The sequence below is a fragment of the Macrosteles quadrilineatus genome, unplaced genomic scaffold (genome assembly GCF_028750875.1).
Source record: "Macrosteles quadrilineatus isolate MER2022 unplaced genomic scaffold, UCM_ALF_1.0 Scaffold_6__1_contigs__length_79288215, whole genome shotgun sequence".
NCBI lineage: Eukaryota > Metazoa > Arthropoda > Insecta > Hemiptera > Cicadellidae > Macrosteles > Macrosteles quadrilineatus.
Genome location: NW_026542599.1, coordinates 29,824,525 through 29,835,337, shown reverse-complemented (window position 1 = coordinate 29,835,337; position 10,813 = coordinate 29,824,525). Strand labels below are relative to the sequence as shown.

Sequence of the window (10,813 nt, the reverse complement as noted above, 5' to 3'; positions counted from 1 at the left end):
AAGAAGATTCTATTTCATCATTGACAGGTCTTCTCATAAATTTGAACAACGCTTATACTTAAACTTGCAACTCATTCAATGTGTAAACCTTCAAAAAAGGTATTGTAAGAAATTGTTTGAATGTAACAGAGAAGTAAACTTTATTGTATGAGGTGTTAATTCTCTATACCTTTTAGTTTCTTGTTTAATTCAAAATTATTTAGTTTCCTCTTTTTAGGAACGAGTCTATCGTGATTTTGGCTACATATAAAAATAAATAACAACCAAGTTTAGGGAATAACAAATTACAATGGTAATTTATTGTCTCAAGAACTATGAGTTGGAAATGTAAGAAGGGCAAAGAATCACTTATAAAATAAAATCACGTTCTAGTTTTACATTTAATCTTAACAATATCAACTTTAAGGAATCAATTAAATTGATGGAGTTTTACACAGTAATATTTTACTTTAACTTTTCAAAAGCAAAGTCGAATGGATAAGTTCATAAAATCTCACAGGTTCGCTTCAACAATAAAATTGGGTATAACAACACTTAAATGACAAAATGATCTTATCCTATGTTAAGTTAAAAAATTTAAAAATACAATACAACCTCCTACGTCAAGATTTAAAAACTCGGTCCACGGCAGTACTGATTAAACATTGACCCATTAAATTACTTCACTGAGAAATGTTGGTTTATTATTTAATGTACACTTTGTATATTTTTGTTTCGTCATGTAAGTTTGGCTTTATAGTTGCAAGTAGGATGTTTTTTTGTATAGGTAACTAGTCTACAGCAGTTTATTCCATAGGAATAGATATTTTCCTAGAAAATTATAAAATTGTCACAGATGTGAAAAAAAATAAAACTGTATGACAGCAGCCAATAACATGAATATTTTTTATTGTTGCAAATTTCTGGCTTCTGAGTATGACACAAAATATTTTAAATTTGTGCAGTTTTAAGAATTTACTCAATCACTCCTCGAGATAAAGAACACTAAGCCCATACATAAAAGTATCACATAAAGTCCGATCAACAAATTTGAATATATTTTATTAGAACGTATCTGCAGGTATTTATAATATTCAATAAATATTTTATTGAAAATTTTCATAGCAACCTAAAACCAACAGTTTTAAACCCCAAAGGTTTAGGTCAAAGCCCAACTTAGATGACGAAACATTACAATCACTCACGTCGGTTTTCCTAAGACACTTATGTACAAGACTATGTACAGTCGGGACGTATGTACAGACGACTTTGTACATGCGCACTACGTCACGGCTCTGACCTGAAAACAGAAAATAGTGTTTAGTATAAAGGAAATTTTACAAGATAAGGTCCTGTAAGTCCAGAGACTTCGACAAGAACCAATATGATGTACTACAGAAACTAATGATGTAAAAGTATAATTACAATAATAATTCAGATTGCAAACTAAATGTCCATGTTTATAGTTTCCTATACAGGGAATTGTTACGAGATGAGGCTATGTCCAGATACATTTATGGGGCAGTATATTGTGCAGGTCTGATAAGGAGTCAGATTTTAGCCCAAACTGGACTGAGCTGTCCTTGGTCTTGGCTTTCAATAATTGGTCATAACTAATGAAACAGCTGATCTTCGTCAGTAACAAAGCTACACCATTCTACACTCATCCTTCACTTATATTTGGGTTAAAATACGCACCTAGGTGGCGTCCCCATCTCAAATGAATATAAATATGAGTAAATATGAATATGAATGTAAATTTATGAATCTGATTGCAAACTGTAATTCAAGTATTAAGAGTAGTTACAAAATAGTTAGGGATGCTTAAAATCTTGATCCTCACTGGACAATGTCAAGATTAATTATAAACCAAATCATCTTGTGAACAATTCAATATCTTTACAATACTGTCTCAGGACAACATGTGTATACAATATGTCAAATGTGTATATTGAAACTAAAATAACTACGAAAGGTAGTTTATGGTGCCCAATCTTAATTGTTGGCAATTAACAAGACTCTTCAACAAACTTAGACCGTTCCAGAGTTCAGGATTTAGGATCATCAGGAGAATGAATAAGAATTTGGATAGCAGCAAACTCTTAGAAAGAGGTCATTGCTCAGGGTTCTGTTTAAAACAAAACTGGCTGCAGAAGGTCCATAGAGATTTTCTACTCCTTTATTCAAAGCCAATGCTGGAAGGCCATCACCATACCATCGACAATAAATTCAACACACCTTTAACTTATAAACCTAATAACGTTAACCTTTAAACCTACCGTTATGGGCTCGAGCCGTCGTGATGTAGACTATCATCACTCTCCAGGTAGGTGACGTAGGAGTCCGCGGAGTCCGGATGGACCATGTCCCCAGGGGGAGGGCCCAGACCCTGGTCGTGTGCGGGGGGTGGTGGGGGGTGGGGGCCGCCGTGGACATCGAACCCGTGCATCTGTAACATCCACATCTGTCTTCACATTAACCTGTTCGAACATCTGTGCTAGAGGGTTGACTACAAGTAAATCTGGGTTAGTAGAAGAATATGAAATGCCGAGCTACTAGGAACAAGATGTAAAAGAGAGCAAGATGTGTAGATGAGGAAATAGCCTTCCAAATATTGTTTAAATGCCCAGTTCCGGGCTGCACACTAGATTTCTTGGGGTGCGTTGGGGTCCAGGGCAATGTTAGAGATAAGTGTATGGGAAATCGGGGAAATCTTCTCAAAGGATAAGGATTTGACAAGGAATAAGTTTATGCAATGATGGCCACAATACGATAAATAATTAGGTTGCAATTCTTTAGAAATCAAAGTCTCAAGTCAATAAATAAACAATTTAAATCGACCATAAGTCATTGGAAACTATAGGCAATTTCGATAATTTCATCTTTCTCAGAGTGTATGGTGTGATAAATATAGGTGAAGGTGTAGCACTAAATCACCATAGAGACTCTAAGGTAAAGTACCCTGAGGAGACATTTTTGGGCAAGATTAGAGATTGCGTTTAATATTTTTGAAAATAACACGACATTTTGGCTGGAAAATGGCCCAATGAGTAAATACTATTTGATCAGCTACTGTAATGACAGAAAGGTCATATTCCTTTTAAACTAGACCACATCATCCTTTATACGATACGTTGATTAACAATGCATTTTAACATTAATATTTACGTAACAGCCAATTTACAGTATTCTTTATTTTTGGAAATGCCACTTTGCTATGTCATTTATTTGCATTATTTGTTGCCAATGAAGCCGCACGCCCATATAAACGAAGAGGCCCCTAACCGTCGATTTCAACGGGTTTCTCCAAGTGGTAAATAATTTTCAATTGGTATCATGTGTTTACGAATCTACAGTATTTGATTTGACGTCTATAAAATATGGGTTCTGTAATAGGGAGTTAAAAGTCCATCTAACATTAGGTACTATTTTTGCTAATTAAACCCATGATAAGTTTGTTTACTGTGGTTACTTAGAAGAAAGTATATTGTGAAGGAACCAGTATTTTTTTACATTTTCTTGATTTATGTTGTGTTAGTTGTGTTGTCATTGTTATTTTCTTGGTACTTTAGTTTTCAAGGATATAAATCTTTTTTAACTATGTAGCAGCTTAAAATTTTGATTTTAAGACGAATTATGTAATCTTAGCTACATTTCGCCAACAATTTCTAATTTCCTTTGACGACTACAGCAATTAGGGTTTACTAATTTAAACCTTAATAAAGATACTATAGAGTTTTGTGCTATTTCAGCAGCAATACCTACACTGCTTCCACTTGTCTTTAATAATACACTAAGGTAAATTATTACATCCAATTAACAACATATGTTGACGCTACACGTGACTTTAATAACATACTTTTCGAAATCTCGATAGTCAGTAAGATTATGGAGCTGTTCGACATCGGAGGATGAAAATGACAAGGACGCGGCTGAATGTCTGAAGTTCAATTCTCCTCGGTGTCAAGCCGATATCTGATGTGTTCAACTGTTTCTGATGTCCTTGGTAGGACACGCGCCACGGCACCTTTCATCCAATCTGACGACTTCTAAACTACCGTAGGATACGGTTGTGCAACTTTTTTCCTGTTGTGTAGTTACAATCGGCAAAAAGTTCAATATTATTAACATCTTTCACATGAGTGTACGATCTGCAAGTCACGCTCACAATCGTTATAATACTACAGGTGGTGTCAGAAGCAGTGAAAAAGCCAATACTTTACATCCATCAACACGTTTTAATAAACAAGCCTCGAGCATTATTCCTATGATCATTATCATTACTCTTTAGACAGAAACTCCCTATAAAGTGCGTATATCAAGCTACATATTTTCTTTGACGTCAATGATACTGTATTAATCTAAGATTAATGTAGGATGGAGTGAAATTATCCACTCGGGATAGGCTTTGATAATTACTAGGGTATTTTTTCCAGGAACATTTCTTAAACAAAAGGCCAAACAATCAAAGCCTTCTGGACTAGTAATCCAACTGGACCCAGTTGCGGACCATAAAAAATTACAGTTTTTTCTCATGATCGAACTGGCACTGAGCGATATTTTGATGGTCAAGCGAACTTCCTCATTGTTTGTGAGAATTTGTATGGATTTGATTTATCATACGATAGGGTGCTGCGGAAACAACTAATTAATCCTTTGTTTAAAACGCAATTACTATTAACAAACAAATTATTTGTACGCATCGGACAGTCGTTCGTTCCTTCTCATACGTGACTAACGCGTACACCCAGTTATTTTAGTACCTATAACTTCCACACGACACAATTAGGCCTACACAATTTAACCCAGCATCACTGAGCAAAGCAGGGCGCAACGTCTAAATGCAGCGATTTGCCCATTACGCTTCAATGGCAGTTTTATCTACGGTTGTAAAGACCTAAACGGCTCTAAGTGTGTACTTAGGCTATTATTATGGGCGTTCAATAGAAGGGAACGATCAATGCAGAGTTATAGGCGTGGCTTAGAGACGTCTGATTTACAGTTTATAGCGAGTTTTTTTTACGTAACTTTTTACGTAACTAGCTTTGCTGTGTGATCTGTGATTAAGTTGATTTGTCAAAAGTCTATGGATTGATTTTTGTTTTATCATGATGTATATCTAATCTATTAACCCTATTGTGCTAAGCTAAGTAACGTAATGAAAAGACACACGAAGTAGTATTGATTACTTCTATCACTTTAAAAATTTCGCTTTCCCAAAAATTTATGTTTTCCCTCCATTTATCGGGAAAGTCAGTGATGCCGTTTACAGTGTATTCACTTGGTCCTTGTACATATATTTTTACTTAGACCATAGGAAGTAAAACCATGTTCGTTTCCAAACCAAGGAAGAAAAAGAATACAACGTTTTTTTTCATACACTAACTAAAGCTTTATGTAATTTTATAATAGTTAAATATCTAATATTTACTTTGTCAGCATTTTTATAAATTTTCATTAGGTATTCAAGTTGAATACCATTGAAATTATCTCTATAGTTGAAATAAAATATGAATTTCAAGATTTGAAGGCAGTAAGTCTTGTATTTTCCAAAAATAAGAATGATATAATTCACCATTTTCAATGTTGTAACTGAATCGGCTTGCAGGAAATTTGCGCATGTAGCCCCAAAATCCCTTGCGCCTAACACTACTGTACAAGCCTCTTACAATGGCTTATGGTGTTACGCGTGCTGATGTTCTGATGCCTTGGGCATACATGTGTACAAACACCCCGACCCCAGGGAACCAGATGCAATTTAAAGAAACTAAAGTTACTGATCGGTTTGAAATATACACACAAGAAATTGTTTATTGACAATGTGAATAAAGGATGTAACACATTCCTTTATCGACATAATATTTGACCGTTTATTTTAGTAATTGTTTATTGAAAGCTGCTTAAGGAAAATACAATGTTACAATACGTTGTTTTGTACTGCATGCAATACCAGGGAAATATTATAAATTTGAAGAAATAAAAATATTTTTTATTGAAGAGCCAAAACACTTAACGTGTATATATCACCATTTGATAAACGTTGACTTGATTTTGTACTGTCAACAACACTTTATGACTACTTTTTATTATTTTTGGATAAACTTGGAGATTAAAAATATTTCATTATTTACAATACCATTAATAGATTACGTTCGTACGAACCTAGATAGTTGTTTAACTATTATACTCCTCTCAATTAAAAAAGAAAACATTATTGTACCACTGCGTTTATAAAATTTAATTATAAACGCTATGAACTGCAACCTGAAGCTGTGTTTTCTACCAAGATAAAGTAAATATAACTTCACGACAACATCAACCAGTTTAAATATAGTAGATTTCTCATACTTTAGATGTACAGTAATATTCATTGGTTCACAACCAGTATTGTTGCATTAGACCCTATTTGTACCGAATATAAAACCGGTGAAAGCACTCTTTTTGGATTAAATATTGATGTGGTTTAAAGTTTACTATTTTCACTCCCCTCATTTTCAAACTAAGACTTGAAAAATTTGTACCAGGGGTACAAATACGACTTTATATTTCGATAAATTCATCAAGTCGCCCTCATATTATAAACATAAAAAAATTCAATCTTATAATTTGCCCATACTTACGTCTCTAAGATGTTTACCACCACAAAGCTAGCCTACTGTTTGAAACTACCCTATAACGACAATACCACCCTCCAAGCACAGCGGGTATGTTGGTAAACTTAAGCTAATCTCCTGCTGCGGTATATTATTAAGGTATATTAAATTGTATGTAGGCGTACCCTTTGACTTGTGCAAGTAGACTTGTCATCCAATTGTAAATTTCTAAGGATGTTTTATAGCGAGTTTCATGACCAGTTGTATTTGAATGAAATTGTCTCGACTTCAAGTTTTATCTTATTTTAGGGAAATAATAACAGAGGGTTTTATTCTTTTGTTAAAATATCAGAGGACAAGCGTAAAAGCTTTTTCTTAGATAGTTTTAGTATTGGAAAATCCCAAAAATACAAAAGTAAGCCTGAAACATCGGAACTATGTACTGTATTTTGACCAAAAACACAAAATGAAAAGGCTGTCTGGGGACATACATTTACCTAAAAGAAAAAATGCGTAGGCTCAATAGGTGGGATTGATATAATATTATACAGTACAGTGTTTTGGTTGATTGATTTTACGTTAGACAAATATTGAATACAATGAGAGTTCTAAAGTGACTCTGTATTTAATGTATGTATTGAATTACAGTATATAAACCACAATATAATTGATGTCATTTCAGATTCTTTAACCATATTCCTGTACTGGATTTAATCAAATACGAGTCTAATGTATTTATTTTTCAGAAATATTAAACTTTCTCAAAGAAAAAGAAATGCGTAGGCTCAATAGGTGGGATTGATATAATATTATACAGTACAGTGTTTAGGTTGATTGATTTTACGTTAGACAAATATTGAATACAATGAGAGTTCTAAAGTGACTCTGTATTTAATGTATGTATTGAATTATATATACCACAATATAATTGATGTCATTTCAGATTCTTTAACCATATTCCTGTACTGGATTTAATCAAAGACGAGTCCAATGTATTTATTTACAAAAATATTAAACTTTTGCAAAGACCGATGCTTAAGTAAGGATCATGAGGATGAAACGAAATTACTCTACTTGGACGTGATAGATCACGAATCTTGAGTAGTATATTGTCAAAAAAAATACGTTGATAATATATTGAAAACGTAGAAACGAACAAAATAACATAAAGAATTTAAACAATCAAAAATAAACCCACGTTGGTGTAAAGTATCTTACTGTTGAAATAATAACATAAAGTTACTGTGGCGTGAACTGTATGTGGATATTTCGGCACCGTGGCATCCGCAGCAAGGATAATTGGTCAGAGGTGGACGCGAGAAGAGAAAGAGAAAAAAGGGGGTTTCGGCCCCCTCTCACGAGGGGGGGAGGTGGCGCCGGCCTCAACATTAGTAGGTAATGGGTGAGATAGCAGGTAAGCCTGTCAACCCTTTATCCAGCACATCCATCACAGATAACCCTTCAGGAAGTCGCCCCGAGGAATCCCGCCAAGATGAGACTTGGAAATTGTATCGATTGTCTTGTGATCGCCAGAAATGGGAGAGAATGAGGCGCAAGAAAGAAAATGAAGGTGATCTTGAAAATTGCTGTATCGAGTACTCTTGTTTTTATCAGGCTCAAGTGATTCAGAGTGTACATTTCAACAAAGAAAACCATGGGGTATATGGGAAAGTACATGTTTCTTGTAGCACTCAAGGAAGAAAATAAAAGTGCTTCTCATAGATTGGTGAATCAAGTATCAATCGTTTCAACGGGACCTATTGATGAAGAAGATTTTGATGAAGAAAAACACGAAAATGCGTATGTTCCTTATCCTTGTGACATTTAAGGAAGAAAATGAAGGTATTGATCTTTGAGAGTGCTCTATCTGATTCTGGTAATTTCAACGAGATCTTTTGATGAAGAATCTAAATTTGTAAGCAAAACATGGAACAAATCTTGATAATGCATTACTAAGAGTCATTCCATTGTAAACGACAAGGATCTGAGTAAAAAGGAATGAGAGGTAGAAGAGGGGTCTTGTGCAATATTTTGTCAAAGGTTTAAGGATTTCGTATAATTTTAAGTTACTTGGTGCACGGTTTGTACCAAGTACAGGGTGAGGGAAATAAAACACAGTACGTGAATTCTAGAAAAAACACTTCGGATGTGAGAAGCTGATTTTAATCGTCATCAAAAGAAAATAAATTGAATTTTCAGAGAAACGTAGAAAGTACTATTGATGGATGATGAAGACAGCTTTTCATCAAAATTATTACCAAGTTAGCAATTACATCATAAGAAAGAAAACCACAATCCTGTATAATTTACGGTAAAATGTCCAAATATATCTTCATTGTTGTTTTAATTGAAAATATTTGCCTCTGGGAGCTTTTGAAGCAATTCTGTAGTAATGTTTATAACCAAAGCTAGTGTATTTATCAAATATAGTAAATCAACGAGTAATCATTTAAGGAACACAATATTTTGGACCTTTTCAAAACTATCCACCTTTGGACATAAGTAGACAGGGAAAATCTTAATAAGCATCCAGAAGATATTTCCTTAAACATTTTAAGTAAATATAAAACATTGATGCGCACGTTTCGTCATATATTTACCAACCAAACCCTTTCAATCTATGTATTCGTAAAATTCACTTTAATTTGATCTTCTGCACAGTAAAAAGCAAAAGTAAAAAGCTTTCCGCCACTGGAAAAAGAATCAGTTTCTTCAGAATTATCAAACAATAAATTCAAAATCTATCGATAGGTCTTTATAACAGGAAACCTCAAATAACACTAAAACAGATTCCCACAGTTGTAACAAAGTGGTGCCAAAAGTGTCTCCAAAAGGGAGAAACATTTCCAAAACAAAACGTCTGTTGGGCAGACGGCGCCGGCGGGTTTAGCCTGTCTGACACCTTTTTGGATTAGTGACCCGATCCAGGGCTTTTAGGGCTATTTAGATAAAAAGTTGAACCCTCAATAAAATACCCTTGCATACGACTAAACCATTGGTTTATTGTCTTGGGACCGAAAATAGAAAATGACGTGATTTCTCTGCAAACAATGAGAAACAAAAACACGGAGGAAGTAAATATCGATATAAACAATATATATATTCAAAATAATATATTCTACAGTGAGTCATGATTACAGATTAATTAATCGCGTTATGATTAAAACGGCAGTTATAAATGTACTTTTTTTTATATTATGCTCAAATATTGTAAATAGGCTGTTGTGATATTGATGATTAAAAATTTGGAAAAATAATATAAGCTATAGGTATATTACGAAAAAATTGCTATTTCCGTTATTTTTTTTGTCATGCAACATCACTAAAATAAACGTAAATATGTTCGTCGTATGATCTGTAATGCAAAGCAATTTTACTAACAACCGTACTCATTGATTTTAATAACAACGCAGTATGTGTATAGTCCGTCAATGCAATTATTTACTTGCATGAACAGGAGGTTCGACGTAGTTGTTGGATAGCCATCATAAGGATATGTCAAAACATTAGGAGAAATAAATATTCTAAAATGTGTTTATTTTTGGAATGCAAGCACAATATTTTTCGGTTAAATTTAACATACAAAGAAATAAAAAAGAATAACTACAAAAGTGACACTACCACAGTCTGATTACAGTACTGACTATTTGCAATCCAAGTACAATTCACTAGTTTCACGTTTCCAAAGTTGGCATCACCGCATTGAATTTTTGAACAGCTGACACGATAAACAAGCTCAGTTTTGTTTACGCCTATGGAAGTGACAGCGCTAATGCACCCGCGTCAATCATTGGCCGGAAGCCGACTCCAGTGTAGCCAATGTAAACAGTGCAGTCAACCTAACAAACCGAAACCGTTGTCCGAACTGGCGCTGACATTCGGCAAATACTCGAGATCTGCCGCAGTTTGCGGAAAACTCGAATGGCAGAGAGACAGTTCCGGTGTCAACGCCAGACTTGGATACTGAAGCTGAAATTGACAGTGGAAACTGTAAGTAGGCTTCTCGTCCTATTGTCATCTGAAACTTGGAAACGCTGCTAGAGAGCGCTGACAAAGATCTACCTTTAATTTGAGACTAAATCCTACTCTTCGGTTATTACGCCAAATCACAACCCTATGTAGTAAGAAGAATAATTTATCGCACTGAGATGTTAAAGGAAGTAAGCCCAGCCCACCGTTAACTCTCTTCAAATTTATTAAGGAAATTGACAGGAAAGCAGGCTTACCTAAGTCCATAGAGA

General features: G+C 34.4%; 1 protein-coding gene across 5 annotated transcripts in view; it reads right to left on the bottom strand.

Annotated features, from left to right (window-relative positions):
• Positions 1-1,069: 1,069 nt before the first annotated feature.
• LOC128997282 (insulin gene enhancer protein ISL-1) overlaps positions 1,070-10,813 on the bottom strand; it is a 90,045-nt gene continuing 80,301 nt past the window's right edge. For 3 of the 5 annotated variants that reach the window (XM_054422902.1, XM_054422904.1, XM_054422903.1), the window contains exons 6-7: positions 2,259-2,443; positions 1,070-1,279 (exon numbers count right to left, since the gene is read on the bottom strand). In XM_054422902.1, the coding sequence (XP_054278877.1) occupies positions 2,261-2,443 (183 nt within the window). In that variant the 3' untranslated portion in view covers positions 1,070-1,279; positions 2,259-2,260. The remainder of the gene's footprint in view (positions 1,280-2,258; positions 2,444-10,813) is intronic. The other 2 variants (XM_054422905.1, XM_054422906.1) reach the window with 1 other exon arrangement.